Source organism: Callospermophilus lateralis, chromosome 4 (genome assembly GCF_048772815.1).
Source record: "Callospermophilus lateralis isolate mCalLat2 chromosome 4, mCalLat2.hap1, whole genome shotgun sequence".
In the NCBI taxonomy this organism is placed as follows: domain Eukaryota; kingdom Metazoa; phylum Chordata; class Mammalia; order Rodentia; family Sciuridae; genus Callospermophilus; species Callospermophilus lateralis.
Window position 1 is genome coordinate 88,269,110 of NC_135308.1, and position 16,507 is coordinate 88,285,616.

At 34.0% G+C, this 16,507-nt stretch overlaps 1 protein-coding gene across 4 annotated transcripts in view; it reads left to right on the plus strand.

The window, feature by feature from the left end:
* Nucleotides 1-6,140: 6,140 nt before the first annotated feature.
* Nucleotides 6,141-16,507, plus strand: part of Slco1c1 (solute carrier organic anion transporter family member 1C1) — a 44,686-nt gene continuing 34,319 nt past the window's right edge. For all 4 annotated transcript variants that reach the window (XM_076852714.1, XM_076852715.1, XM_076852718.1 and 1 more), the window contains exons 1-4: nucleotides 6,141-6,269; nucleotides 7,519-7,660; nucleotides 13,212-13,344; nucleotides 15,992-16,110. In XM_076852714.1, the coding sequence (XP_076708829.1) occupies nucleotides 6,141-6,269; nucleotides 7,519-7,660; nucleotides 13,212-13,344; nucleotides 15,992-16,110 (523 nt within the window). The remainder of the gene's footprint in view (nucleotides 6,270-7,518; nucleotides 7,661-13,211; nucleotides 13,345-15,991; nucleotides 16,111-16,507) is intronic.

Sequence of the window (16,507 nt, forward strand, 5' to 3'; positions counted from 1 at the left end):
CATTTCTTGGTGCGTAAAAATAAATTCTTTGCACTTTCAACCTGTAGTTACTATATACCTCCTTTAATCTATCACACCTATAGACACTGAAAAGTCTAATACTTATTAAGATGTTTACTCACTATTGCTGATGACAAAATCTGGTTTGATTGCTAAAAAATACTTGGTTTTTCAGAGTCTGGATATATCACTGCTTTGTTGTAAGGTTTAAGATAATCCCCACTTTCTTTGCCTCTTCTTTAATTCTTTCGTAGTTAAACAAATATAGAAAATATTAATGATTTACATAAATACATATGTATTTATACACACATTTATGTATTTATACACACAACACACATATTTATTTATTTACTATTTTATACTAGTTCTGTGAATTAAACTCAGAGGCATTCTACTAGTAAGCTACATCCCCAGTCCTGCCTTTTAAAAATTTTTTGATACAGGATCTTACTAGGTTACAAAGGCTAGCCTTGAACTTGTAAAAGGCTAGCCTCCTGACTCAGTGTACCCAGTGACTGGAACTACAGGTGTGGCTCACCACTCCTGGCTGATGATTAATATTGATTAGCCATCCAGAACATTGTGTGAACTGAAATTATGTATGTGATAATGATACTTCTGGTCATTTAGAGCTTAGTTATTTGAAATGTATTTTTAAATACATGGTGTAATTTGATCCTTAAAGCAACCCTGTGAATGTTTTTTTTTTTTTTTTTTTTTTTTTTTTTTTTTTAAAGAACAAAAATTTTGCTTCACAGAAGAAGAAGTTGAAAGTCAGTAAAATTAAGTGACCGACCAGAGTCATATCCATTTAAGAACTGAATGAGTCTTGGTTGATTTGGGTAGCAAATTCATTATTGACAGAAACCAAATGCCAATTAATACTGCTCAAAATCCTCTAAAATTGTTCTCCTGGAAAGGAATGGATTAGAATTATAGAATCTCTCAGTGCAAGGAGTTCTCTTTCTTTAGAATTGGATATAATAAGCAATTGAATGCCAAAAAATTTATAAGAAATTTTTTTTTTCTATTTTCAAGACTCAGAGAAATTGTGGATGTGAACAACTGATCCTGTCTCTCTGAGAATTAACTCTTTCTGGAGAGAGCTCTGGAGAGCTTTGATCCTGACCTAATATATGGTCCCTGCAGATTCTAGAATCCCAATGGGAAAGGAAACCATGCAGCAACTTTGCCCAAGAGCTTTTTTAAGTAAACAAAACAAACAACAAACAAACAAAACACAAGGATCCCAGTGATGTCCCTAAGGAATGGCTGGCTAAAAACTTTTTGGAAGGAGAAGGAGGGATCTTTGTTACAAACTTCCGTCCCTCCTCTGGCTTCTGTTCCCTTACCCTCTGCCCCCTGCAGTGTTGTGTTTTCTGGGAATCAGCAAGAAAGATCACAAGTGGTCTTTTCTTTTTTCACTCTCTCCCATAAAGAAAGCTTTATCACGTGTGGCCTTAAACTTGCAGCAAATTGCAAAGAAATGGCTCAAAGGCTTCAGCTCTTTCTGTGCCCCGGGAGCTGAGATGCACGTCAGTGGCCTTGCCAGCGTGGCCAATTCTCTGCAGACTGCCAGAAAAAAGAGGCCAGTTGGAAAGACGAAAGAGAAGAGATTGCTCAGGGGTGAGACCAGATCCTTCATCTTTTATTCCCCTTAATCTGTTCTGTGTCCACCCAGGCTCTCCTGACCTGGCAGCACCGCTCACACGGTTGCTGTGGCATTCACCTGGCTTTCCTCTTTCAGCCTGTGGCGTGTGGTATAGCCCCACGCCTGGGAGGAACTGGCTGTCTTGCATCTCCACCTCCAGGTAAGATCTGGTTCTCTTTTGAATTTTGTGACCTTACCACAGATTCTCACAGGAAAGAAGTCCATAAACCCTTGAATTCTGCATTACTCATGGGTTCTAACGCTCTTCAATGAGAGTTGATGGTGGGAATAGGAGAGGAGGCTGGTTGAAGAAGTCAGATAAGCCCAAATCTGGGTTCAAATTTTGACTCTGCTGCTCATAGTTGGGTAGCTTTGGACCAGCCACTTAACTACTCTGATCCATATCACTTTCTAAATGGGGCTTATAATGCTAACCTTTGGGGGATTGTTCTAAGGATTACAAAAAGTACATATATCACCTGGCATAAAAATAGTACTTATTAAATCTGACATAAAGTTATCTGTAAGGTTGGGGGAAAAATGAGCCTTCTAAACAACACTCACTCCCCAGCAATGAGCCTTCTAAACAACACTCACTCCTTTTGAAGGTGGGATCCCAAAGTCCAGAAGCCAAGCTGGTACCTAGGTTTTCCTCATGCAAGATGGTAAGGAGGTTACTGTCTTTCTGACTTTCTCTGGAGTCCTTGGAGGCTGCCTGCTGGAGAGTGTCTTAGTCATCATTTCAGAGCACAGGGGCAAGTGCATCTGTGTGATTCAACTGCAACATCTCTCAGACACCTGCCTCTAAATTTAAAGACCAGAGGACTAAATTTATAAGCCCATGGAAACAGAGTTCAGGTTTTTTCCAGCCTAAAATGAAAGAAAAACTGGTTGGCTAGTTTAACTTTTGCTTCCACATCCCAGGATGCTGCATGAAAACTTTACCATATGTCTTTCCCCACAATCTATTCAAATGATCAATTAAGTTTTTGCCAGACGTAAATCCTGCTTGTTAACTATGTCCTCTAACTCTCTTTCTGCAAAGACTATTTTGTTTACAGACTCTAACAATTGAAGAAAGTTATTCTGTGTGCTGAGGATAGTTCCATTCATATCATTGAGCTTCTTTCCTTCTGTTTTCAATGGCTGGAAATCTCCATGCTCACAAACTGTAGCCTCCTTAGAACATACTGCATTTGCAGTGATTTGCAGATTAGCCATCAAGATAAAATTGCATTTTCAGCAAAACTATGCAGTGTCAATATTTTAAGCTAGGTATTATTATGCTCTACTACCTTAACTATGATCACTGTAAATAGTTCCCTTCTGCTATCACTTCTAGATTCCAGTTAAAACAATTTTTATATTAATACCTCCAAATCTAAAAGAGACAATGTACTTAGTGTCTCAAGTTTTTACATATTATTTTCAACTTTCTTCTCATTAGCATTAGCATATTAAAATTAATCCTTTGGATCTTTAAGGATAGATTCAATTTGAGTGTTAGCAGATTGTAGTGTTAAATATTTGTTATTTGAATTTCTTGTCACTGGCTTTAATATTATGGCTGATGGGAAATCATATGAGATATTAACCCCTAAAATAATAAGTCAATATGAATTATATAGTATAATTCTTGGAGAAGTATTACAACTTAAGCTGTAGATTTACAATTTAGTATTTAAAATTTTTCTGGATTATGTCTTTTTTACCTGGTGATATTTTTACATTTTAATATCTTAAAATATTTTTCATATAATAGTACATGTTTATTGAAGATAAATTAGAAGATATACACAAAACACTTTTAAAAATTATTTGTAATATCACCAACCAGAAATAGTGTGTTTTGAAGCTTTGTTTCTATTTATATACATGTGTGAACATTTATTTATTTTACTAAATAATTTTTATATACACTGTTTTGTACAATGTATTTTTAAAACTTGCTCTGAATTACCCTAGATCTACATGCCTATCGTTACTTCTTTATATTATTTTCCAGTGGCTTCAAAGCATTTCATTGCATGAAGGTACTGGACTTTATTGGACTTATTCTTGGGTTATTTGATCATTCAATTTTTCACTGTAAGCAATGGGTCTTTCTAGGAATTCAGTCGAAGGCACTCATTAGTTTTGTAGTGAAGGAACCTATTTAGCATTGTATAACTCAGTGTTTTGCAACCTCCCACCCCCTTTGTGTTTGTTTTCTGTGTCTCCCCTTTTAATTGTTCTGGAAAAACATTGTTCTGGAAAAATAATCTTCCTAACTCAGTGTATATGAAGTACCTTCTCATATCAGGTACTGGTAGAAAAAAAATTGCTATTTTTTAAAAATCAGGAATGGATTTGAATCTTATCACCTGATATTTTTGCATCAACTAATATTTTATTGTTTTAATTTTAATAGGTGAATAAATTTTCTAGTCTTCATCAATTATTTAAGGTTTTAGAATATTCCTAGCTGTAAAATATTAGTTTATTCACCTATATTTGCTAGCATTGTATTTGAGATTTTATAGTTCATGGGCTTTCCTGAAGCATTTCTTTTTATGCTGTCTTTATGAGATCTAATTTTCAATATAATTTTAGTTTTGTCAATGAATGGAAACAACAATACTCTGGTTCCATTTTCTACTATCTTCCTTTGAAGGATAGTGATTGATAAAGCACTCCTGTTATATCAATATATACTATTATGTATGTTGTATCATATATACCAAGATATATCTTGGTATCTTTGTTTAGGGCATAATTTCAATTTATTTTTGTCAATGTCTTTCTTGGTTATTTTTCTCTTATGCTCTGTGTCAATATAGATAATTGATATTTGCTAGAAAGTTATCCATTTTGTCAACATTTTCCAATTATTTTTGTATCCTGTACATAACTTTTGTTTTATGCTCCTACCCATCGTGTTTTTATCCTTGTGTCATCTTTTGATCTCAATTAGCATTATCAATATCAATTCTGTTTAGTTTGTTTGAATTTTGTTTTTTGTTTTTTGGGTTTGCAATACTTTTGTTTCATTTTTCTTCCCCTTGTACATTTTTTGAAATTTAAAGTTATACATGTTTTTATATAATGTAATCTATAAATATAACAATAATTTTTGAAAACCAAACACTTGCCTCACCCTCTTTCCCCTCTCCAGACAAATCCTCTTAACTTTTGAATGGCTTAGGTTTTCTGATATTAACTTCATATTTCCAAATAAATTATTGATAATACTATTACTTGATTTTTTTCAAACAATGAAGGTTTAATAAACATAGACTAAGCATTACATAAAGTCAAGATCCCCATACAACACTCAGAACAAACCTCAGTTTCCACCATAATACATGAACTTTTACTCCAATTGTCGTTTCTTTTGTTAGTGTAACACATATGTGGAGGATCTCTTAATATGGAATTGTGTTACCTAATAATCTTTAGGGAGATCCATGCGGTAATTTATTTTTTTAATCCTTTGATATAAATTAGCTTATCAAGCATGCACTGAGTCATGCAGAATCCTAAAGAAGTGGGGCCACGGGATGTGCAAATATTGATATGAAGAGAGAGAACTAGGTTCAGAGAATGGGATGCTGTCAAGGGTTTGATCAGGACAAAAGAGCAAGGGAGTGTAGAAAAGTAAGCACAGCCCCCAATATGAGTTATTACAAGTTTATTGGTAAAATAAACTTTTTAAAAAATCATACTAAAGTATGTTTTAAATTTGGTTCATTTATAGAAAGTCTTTACTATGGTGTATATTTTTGTAAAATTAGAAATAAACATTGTATTTTCATTTTAAAAAAAGAAAGAAAATTAAGCATGGGAAGGGAGGCCATCTTTCTTACTGTAAGGCAGACCCAAGACTATACTTTCTTCTGAGTCAAATCCAAGCCTCAGTCATAGATAATTCTTCTTCCTACTTTGTCAAACTAAAATGATATACAAATTTGACCTCTTTGCTTTTGCAATACTTTAAGCCTAAATTTGGCTCTCCAGGAATTATAAGGTACTTTAGGGACCTAAGGTGGGTATCAACCTCTTCTACTCATTCTGATAAGAAGGTAGATGTGAAGGCTTTAAGATTAGTTCAAGTGAATCAACATTCAAATGGTTGAATTCCTCTTCTTCCTTTCCTGCTTGCTCCTAGTTTAATCTGGCAAGACCACAAAGTTAGCAAAACTGTGCCTCTTTATTTATTCCAAAGGCAACATTTAAATTTATTCTTTGCTATAATGAGGCTTAAACCAGTACGATTGAGAAAGAATACTGGCAACAATGTCCCAATAGCAGGATTAGTTAATCAAATATCCTGTTTGATTTTAATTGAAAGAATTTGCCAATTTACTATGGTTACAAAAGATGTCTTCCATAAATGATGTCTATAGAAGTGAAATAAAATATGATTTAATAAATTGTGTAGATTTGAATTATTTGTTTAACTTTTAAAATCAACTTTGACAGGTTAGAGGCGAGAAGCAATTTCATAATGGACACTTCATCCAAAGAAAATATCCAGTTGTTCTGCAAAAATTCAGTGCAACCTGTTAGAAGACCTTCCTTTAAAATGGAATATCCCTCCTCAAAGGGAAAACAGCCCTGCTGTGGTGAACTAAAGGTAGAGTAATGAAGGATTGGGTGGAGGTTACGCTCTTGGCTTTCTATTCAACTATCTTCTGTATAATAATTTAGAAGTGAAAATTGCTTTCCTTTTAAAAATAAGATTTTATATGCAGCTTAATAAAACCACACCTTGGCTGGCCATGGGAATAATCATTTCCTAACCATGTAGGTTAAATTAGTTTCTTGGGATTTTTTTGAATGTACAGAAAAGGGGAAAAATATTTGAAAATGAAAGTTATTGAATTTTTACCATGTACCAGATATTTTACTAAGTAAGCATAGGTATGATATTTAATCTATGAATCACCCATATTATTTCCATTTTATAAAAGAATTTGGACTTTCATTGCTATCCAGTAAGGGACAGTGTTGCTTTTTAAATGGCACTCTGTATGACTCAAACCTCTCATTTTTTTTTAAATTTTTTTTTTTTAGTTGTAGATGGACATGATACCTTTATTTTATTTACTTATTTATTTTTATGTGATGCTGAAGATCAAACCCAGTGCCTCACACATGACAGACGAGCCCAAACCTCTTATCTTTATACCAAATATTCACTCAGCAAATACTTACATTTTTTCACATAAATGCTAACCTAGATGCAGATGGATTCTGCACCACACACCTGTCTAGCAAAATACATAAACCAGATACCAAGAAACGTTTGTCATTAAGAATCTTGTTGAGTACAAATTTAACACACATGAACTTAAACATGAGGGCTGTTAGTTCCTTTTTTTTTCAGTCTACTGTGTTCCCTGCTGGTATATGCACAATTACTGAGAAATACAGAATTATGAGTGTTAGACTTGTGACAAGATGCCAACTGTTTGGTTTATGGTTTTCAGGTTTTTTTTGTTTTTATTTTTGTTTTTGTTTTTTGTGACTCATCAATGACTCCTTCCTCTCTTTGCTCCAGAATACACTGATCTTCTTTTCAAAGCTAGACTCCTATAAAACATCCTTTGAAGAAAGGAAAAAGATAGGGAGATATGGTATTCAACGTATTTATTTTGAATGAAATCAGCATACATTTCAAATTCCAAGAAAATTTGAACTTATTTTTTGAAGTCTGCATGAGCTTGAGGTTGAATGAAGCCTATAACAGTGGTTGAATTAAATCTTTAGTAATAAACCTAATGTTATATGTTGCTCTTAGTTTGTGTTCTTGTATGTTTGCTTAGTAAATTTTCCAATCTGTGTCAAGCTACAGTCAGACTGTAATCTGTTTTATTTTTCAGGTGTTCTTGGGTGCCTTGTCTTTTGTTTACTTTGCCAAAGCATTGGCAGAAGGCTATCTGAAGAGCACCATCACTCAGATAGAGAGGAGGTTTGATATCCCTTCCTCACTAGTTGGAGTAATTGATGGTAGCTTTGAAATTGGTAGGTATTGCAAATGCCTGACTTTACCTTTAAGCCCAAGATATTCTTATGGCTAGGTGACTTTCCTCTCTCCATTCTGTTGTCTGCTGTGATCTGACCTGCAAAATCTTGTTTGGACAGAATTTGCCATATCCTTATGCTACAATAAAGGCAATTTGCTCTCTCAGAACACCTAGCAATGCATTTCCTACCCTAGGTATTCATTATTGTATGGTTCATACAATTTAGAGTCTCCAGTCAAACTGAAAGACTTTCCTAGAGAAGAGGGTAAGAAACTGATTGGTATTTTGAGTTATAGGAAAGCAAATTACTGTTAATTCTTCTAGATTATTCTAAGAGTGAAACTTCTGTATTGGTTGATGTGCTTTAAAATGGCTTAAAGTTCTACTGTTTCCATTGAACACTTTTATCTCAAATATCACAGGTTTGTTCTAGTTATTTGCAATCCATGGATTTCCAGACAAGTAAGTTTCCTGACCATAATCCTAATTTGCTTCTCTTGCCTCGTTCTACATTCCTTCCTTCCAGGATTCTGGACTCACTCCCAAACTCCGGCTCTCAATCATTCCACTTTGTACAACAATGTCCTTTATTCTTGGATATCTCCTGGCATTACCATCTAATTTCTCCCCAAGTGAAGTATTTTTTTATAACAAATATTTTTTTCTAAAAATGACAGAATTGTCCAAAAACAATTATAGGTTTTTCATATCATAACTTACTAATATTTCCAGATATTGATTCTTTATTTCAAATTGTTCTCTATACTTTAAGTATATATTTTTTTCTTTTTGGCTGAGTAGAATTTCATTCCCTGTCTCTCTCTCTCTCTCTCTTTCTCTCTCTGTGTGTGTGTGTGTGTGTTCTTTATCCATTCATTCTTTGGCAGGCATTTATTTAGGTTGGTAAGAATATGTTCAATCAAAAAATAAAATAACTATATATGCCACATTTTTTATCCATTCATCTATTGAAGGGCATCTAGGTTGGTTCCACAGTTTAGCTATTGTGAATAGTGCTGCTATAAACATTGATGTGGCTGTGTCCCTGTAGTATGCTGTTTTTAAGTCCTTTGGGCATAGACCTAGGAGAGGGATAGCTGGATCAAATGGTGGTTCCATTCCCAATTTTCCAAGAAATCTCCGTACTGCTTTCCAGATTGGCTGCACCAATTTGCAGTCCCACCAGCAGTATATGAGTGTACCTTTTTCCCCACATCCTCACCAACACTTATTGTTGTTTGTATTCATAATAGCTGTCATTCTATCTAGAGTGAAATGAAATCTTAGAGTAGTTTTGATTTGCTTTTCTCTAATTGTTAGTGATGATGAACATTTTTTCATATATTTGTTGATTGATTGTAAATAACCTTCTGAGAAGTATCTGTTCAAGTTCTTGTCCCATTCATTGATTGGGTTATGTGGCATATATACACAATGGAATAATACTCAGCAATAAAAGAGAATAAAATCATGACATTTGCAGATAAATGGATGAAGTTAGAGAAGATAATGTTAGGTGATGTTAGCCAATCCCCCCAAACCAAATGCCAAATGTTTTCTCTGATATAAGGAGGCTGATTCATAGTGGGGTAGGGATAGATGAACTCTAGATAGGGCAGAGGGGTGGGAGAGAAGGGAGGGGGTATGGGGTTAGAGATGATGGTGGAATGTGATGGACATTATTATCCAAAGTATATGTATGAAGACATGAATTGGTGTAAATATGAATTGGTTGTATATAATCTCTGGTTGTATACAACCAGAGATATGAAAAATTGTGCTCTATGTGTGTAATAAGAATTATAATGCATTCCACTGTCATATATAAATAAAAATAATAATAATAAAAGAAATGAGCTTCTGGGAAAATAGCATTCAAGAATGTGTTAATAAATTGTCAGAATATGTGAAAAGCCATATGAACATTCTCACTATCATATTTTTACTACATGAGAAATTGAAATAGGAATTTTAAAAGCATGCACTTTAAATCTAACAAGCCACATGAAAACATAAATAACACATTTTAATAAAAAGTATATTTTTCCACTCCCCCCACCCCCCCAAAATAAAATAACTAAAAATATTTTTAAAGTTTTTTTTTGTTTTGCTTTTTAATGTTTTACTTTAATGATCTTGAAATAGATTTTTATATACTGTGATACAGAAATCTGTTCATATTATCATAACCAATTTTCTAATCACCATTAATTGAGTATATACTTGGTAAAGTGATTTGTACCAATCAATTTTGGTCCAATGATTTGTCTTTTTTTTTTAAATCACTTATTAACTTAGCACTTCTTTTAAATCTATTTAGATGTTTTTATCCTTGACTCAATATAAAACAATTTTAATGATAATAGTTTTATAATTAACTTCACTATCAGGCAGGAAAATAATCTTACTCTTCAATTTTTCTTAGATATACTTGGATAATAATTTTCTGAAATATCCTAATTGTATAGAACTTATTGGTCAGATCTGTTAGCTAGCATTGTATGACAATGAATCTTCCTAACCATGAATGTAAAATAACTCTCCCTTTAATTAGGCCTTTTTCTTATCATGTTCAATTTTATTTTTGTAATTTTCTTCATAAACATATTACCCTTCTTTTGTTGGATTTATTCTTATCTATTTAAATTTTTGTTGCTGTTTAAAAGAATTTTTGTTACTTTTTAAAATTTGATAATCCTAGAATAGGGGTACAATATTGATTTCAAAATGTTAACTATGTGCAGCAACTTTGCTGAACTTATGTTATTAACTTATGTTAAGTTTTCTTTTGTGTGTGTGTATTTTATTTAGAGACAGGATCTCACTGAGTTGCTTAGCACCTTGTTTTGTGAGACTAGCTTTGTACTCAAGATCCTCCTGCCTTAGCCTCCCTACCACTGAGATTATAGGTGTGCTGAACTTATGTTAATTTTAATTGACTGACAATAGAAGAAGCTTTAGTATTTTCTGAGTAGACAATCCCATTGTCTGAAACAAAGACAATTTTATATATCTTCCTTTTAAATTCTTAAATCTGTAATTTTCTTGTTCTTGTTTCTTTACATTGGCCCCAGTACTGTGTTAAATAGAAGAAGCAGGGACAATGGCAGTGGATACCCTTCTCTTATAATTGACTTAATCCAAATGCTTTCAAATGTTATTTAACAATATCCTTGCTGCATGTTTTTTATGCATATATTTCAAAAATTGATTTGTTCATTAAGTTATGGTTAATTGAATTGAGTACTTTTACTACATTTATTATGATAAACATGAAATTATCTTTCCACTGGCTGCATAATGATTTGATTCATAGATTTTTTTTTTCTTATTTGATCATACTCTTGTACTCTTGGAATAAACAGTACTTGGTCAGCAAGTGTTGTTTTTGGTTACTGTTTAATTCTCTGATACTTTTGCTTGGGATATTTACATGTATCAATCATCATACTTAAGCTTGAACTTTAATTGTCTTTTATATACTGTGATACAGAAATCTGTTCATATTATCATAACCAATTTTCTAATCACCATTAATTGAGTGTCCTTGTCCAGTTTGGGTTTCAAGGGTCTTATGACATGACTTGAGTAACTTTCTTTTCTCCTGTTTGAAATTTTGCATGTGTTTGCAGACAGGGAATGAAAGAAGGAGACTCTGTTACTTTAAAGTTAGATAAAACATATTTGTAAAACTCTCTAGATTTGTCTTTTTCAGAGGCTAGTGATGATAGGTGTGGAAGAACTTTGATAACCAATTTGATTTTGTTGTTGTTGTTGTTTGTTAGTTTAAGATTATTTATCACCATTTTTTCCCCCAAGTGTGTCTTGAGAGCTCACAAAAGGTATTGAGTAAAGGAAGCAAAAATGTCTACAATATCACAAATGCCGAAATGGCATCATCTTGTATGTGGCATAGCCACGAATGTAATCAGGAATAGCCTGTGACTGAGTCCTTTGCTGTGAAGTGTTGGTGCAGGGCAGGTGGGGTAACTAAAAGTCAGCCCTCTCTTTAGTTTGGTTTATTTACTGGGGCCCATTAAGAAACATATAAACATCATTATCAGTATAATGAGATACAAAGTGTCTTCTGACAAATACTTAAATGCCAAATGGGAAATCTCATGCTTACTTAGAAAAATAAAATGAAATACAAAAATAAAAAGCTTAATTCTTCCTGAAGCCAGAAAGCATAAAGCCACTGTACAAGCTGCTGTCATTATTATTATTATCCTCAAGGCTAAAAAAGCTACTGCTCTTTTTCCAATTGGCTAAAGCTGGCAAGGTGACTAAACAGTAGTAAGTTAAATGATTGCTTACAGATGTAAAGAGATACACTCTTGCTGGAAAATTGAAAACATCGAGGAGAACTTCAAAGCAAGGAACTCATCAGTCATCCTCATCAATAGCTGGGGAAATGTTAAGTTCTTCCTCTCTCTAGTTCTGCAGTTCTTAAAAATAAATATACCAGATGAAAATAACTAGGACTCTAAAGCCCCTTGTAAGACTCTAAACAACATTTATCAAAGCATGTTGCAGGATGGTCCTGTCAATGCTCTTGAGCTTGTTTTAGAAATGCAGATTTCTTGGCTAGCTCCTGGTTTCAGGGAATCTGAAACTGTTTGGATCCGCCAAGAATGTGCATTTTTAACAAGTTCCATTTCTCCCACCACCTCCTTCCTGTAATTGCCATACACAGCAAAGCCTGAGAAATCTTCCCTGAAGCTATTTAATCACATTGACCCCCACAATCAAGTACAAAGTAACTTATCACATGCTTCACTGGAGACATTTAGAAAGGCTTAATTCTTACCTAAAGAAAACACATTCTTTAATTATTTTAAAAAAGAGAGAGATGGACATGTTTTATAGAGATTTTTGTATTTCATAAAATTTGTGTTACATGTGTACATTAAGACCAATAAAATTACTGTGTACCAAAATTATCTATGTGGACTAATTATATTTCTATTTTGAATCTTTAAATATATATATATATATATATATATATATATATATATATATATATATATATAATTTGTGTAAATATGAGCTTCATAATTTGATTTAATTTAAAGTGAGGTACAATTATATCTGTTTTCCTGTTTCTGTTGGGGATATCAGCTAGAGAGAGAACATACATATATATATTTCAAGAGTGGAAAACTAATAGAAGTTTTAATAGAAAACTTGAAGGAAGAAACAGCAATAAATTTACTTCAAAATCACTAAGGAAAATTTAAGCAAGCAACTCAAGGAATCCTTTTACAAGTTAATTTATTGATAAAATACTTTAAAGGGCAAATAAGTAAGTAGCTTGGGTGAATGGAATGGTAATTAAAGTATTTGCATGAAAGGATAAGGTGACTGAAGTAGCGTATATAGAGCCAATTTCATATTAAAGATAAAAAAAGGTAAACCTTGGGGACCATGGTGGGGAGCTGGTGGACTCAAATCATTGCTGAACCTGCTGTGTACACTCATGTACTGAGCTGCCTATCAGCTGTTGTCTGAGTTCTCTAACTTTGAATGCTTTATTCTTTCCCCCAAAGGGAATCTCTTGGTTATAACCTTTGTTAGCTACTTTGGAGCCAAACTTCACAGGCCAAAAATAATTGGAGCAGGGTGCCTGATCATGGGAGTGGGAACATTGCTCATCGCAGTGCCTCAATTCTTCATGGAGCAGTAAGTCCAAAGCAGTCATGTCCCAGCTTACCCAACAACTGTCTTTCTCCCTTTTATAATTACAGTTAATCATTTAAAAGGGAATTTATGCCATATAATTTTATGTCTTATTATATATTCTTTGGACAAAATTTCAGAATGATTTTATAATTTTATTAGTGATGATAATCTAGGAAAATTATTGATGTTAACACAATTAAAGAAAAAGTTTTCATTAGTATATTTTGAGTTAAATACTGTCATTGAGCTATTGAGGCAAAATATATATATAAAAAAATTAACATGTGCAATAAATGTCAAGTGGGTGTCAAATGAGTCATGAATGAATACTATATACAATAAATGCTATCTCATGTTACTTAACATTTCTTGGCCTGAGTTTATGCATCTTAAAAGTAATAAGTAGCTCTTAATGCTGCTGCAAAATTTAACTGAGATGACACAGGTAAAATCCTTATCAAGACTCCTGACATAAGCAGTAGCTGTGTTATTGTTGTTGTATATTTTAAGCAATGATCTTTTGATAATTCTACCTTATTTCAACGAGTAATCAACAATGGTTTTATCTTAAAGGTGTTGCATTCAGATGAACTTTTTTCAACTTCAAGTTAATTACAAATATAGGATAGCAGTACAAGAAAATCGGAGTGTATATGAGAGGTGGGATAGGCAGGCTAGGGCTGACAGAGGATGCCAACAGGACAGACTTAGATTCTTGTCCACCATCTTTTATAAATTAGAGATGCATTGGTTATTTATGATTTAGTGTTTGCCACTTGCCAGGTGCTATGCCAGGTAATGGGGCTATTTCAGTGAAGAAACAAAAAATAAATAAATAAATAAATAAAAATATGCACAATCTCTTCTCCTGCGGCACTTGCTATCTACTCAGGATTATTATGATAACTTCTTTTCGACTTTTCATAGCATTGGTCACAAGCTGGGTACTTATTCAGTGTGATTTCTTGTTCTCTAAAAAGACTATCTGCCTAGGTGAAATATCCTTGATGTCTAATAAAACATACAAATCATGCATACCAATGAGTAAGGACCTGTCCCAACAGATGAGTTTAGTTTTATGTGTGTTAGCTCAAGCAGCTCATGAATTTATCAAGTCCATATTGATCATGGTAAAGGCAGTGGAGACACGGTAATGAAAACTAATCTCTGTCGTCATGGATCTTATGAAGAAGAGACAGAAAATTTAAAAATAAATAGTAATACAGTATGTTTGATAATGTTAAAAACTACAGAGAAAAATAACCTAGTTAAGAAAGGTAACCTAGTAAAAAGTATGCAGTCAGGAATGTGGTTTGCAATTGATAGTAGGGTGTCCAAGAAACAGCTCACAGAGAGAGGGAGTGATATCTGAGGACCTGAAGAGGTGAAGGGTGAGCCACACAGGCATCTGGGCGTTTTAGTCAGCTTTTTCAATGCTGTGACCAACAGACCTGACCAGAACAATTTTAGAGAAGGAAAAATGTATTTGAACCTCATAGTTTCAGAAGTCCATAGATGACTGGCTCTTTTGCTTTGGGCCTGGGCCCAAGATGAGGCAGGACATCATGACAGAAGAGTGTGTAGTAGAGGAAAGCAGTTTAGGACATGCTACCAAGAAGCAGAGAGAGAGAGAGAGAGAGAGAGCGCTCTTCTCCATAAGGACCACATACATACTCAAGGGCATACATACCCCAGTGACTCACCTCCTTCAGCCACACTCTACCTTCTATAGTTGCCACCCAGCTAATACCTATCAGGGAATTAATGCACCAATCATTTCACCTCTAAACTTTCTTGCATTATTTCACACATGAGATTTTGGGGGACACCTAATACCTAAACCATAACAATGGGAAAAAAGACTTCCATCCTAAATGAACAGGGAATGTGATGCTCCTTCAGTAGGAGGGAGCGTGGTGTAGATGAACACAGGGGCCTGTGTGCCTCATGGTATGGCAGAGGGAGTGCATCAAATATGCAATCTGAGAAGTAAACGGGAATGGGAGAATATATCTAGTTTGTTTCTCAAACTTTGATGACTATTTGAGCCACCAAAGTACAGATTGTTATTCAGTAATCCTGGAATCAGGGCTGAGATTCCCCTGCCCCTGCTGGTCTACAGATCATCCTTAGGGTAGTAAAGTTAGGAGCAATTGAAGCACTTTTTTTTTTTTTTTTTTTTTATTGGTTGTTCAAAACCCTACAAAGCTCTTGACATATCATATTTCATACATTAGCATACATTAGCTTCAAGTGAGTTATGAACTCCCTTTTTTACCCCAAGTACAGATTGCAGAATCACATGGGTTACACATCCACATTTTTACATAATACCATAATAGTAACTGTTGTATTCTGCTACCTTTCCTATCCTCTACTATCCCCCCTCCCCTCCCCTCCCATCTTCTCTCTCTACCCCCTATACTGTAATTCGCAATTGAAGCACTTTAACTTCTCTTCTGAAGAAGATGGGAAGCCACTGGAGAATGAGATGATCTGACTTACATTTTTTAAAGGCTCATACTGACTACTACTTGGAAAATTGACTCTGGTGGGTCAGGCTTAGAAACAGGACCATTTAGAAGGCTACTATAGACTAGCCTGGTGTTCATGAGTCTTTCCTGAGGAAAACATTCTTTTTATTCAGGTACCGATATGAGAAGTCTTCTTCTTTTTCCAATGCAACTCTGAGCATCTCTCCATGTCTCCTAGAGTCAAGCAGTCAATTACCAATCTCAGTTATGGAAAAATCCAAAATAAGTAATGGTAAGTTGATGATTGATGATGATGATTTACTTTAGCTTTTATATATGCTTTGGTATGGACCAAAAAATTACTGTATATTTTTTTCCTTCTCAAAAAACTTTACTCTTAAATTGAGATACCATAGTGCCATAAAAATTCCTAGAATATAAAACAGTATATGATGAGATCCTAAGAAAATATACAGGTGATCAAATGTTATAGAAGGGAGCCTTTGTTGCTGGTGACTAGGAAAATCTTCCAGTGATTCTAAGTTAGATGGACCTGGAAATCTGGGTAAAATGCCTCCAACCCATACATATCTCAGATCACTGCTCAGAGTGAAAGAAATACAGATTTTCCTCATAAGTACACTTAATTTCTCATTCATTCTCTTTCCATCAGAATGTCAAAACCTTAG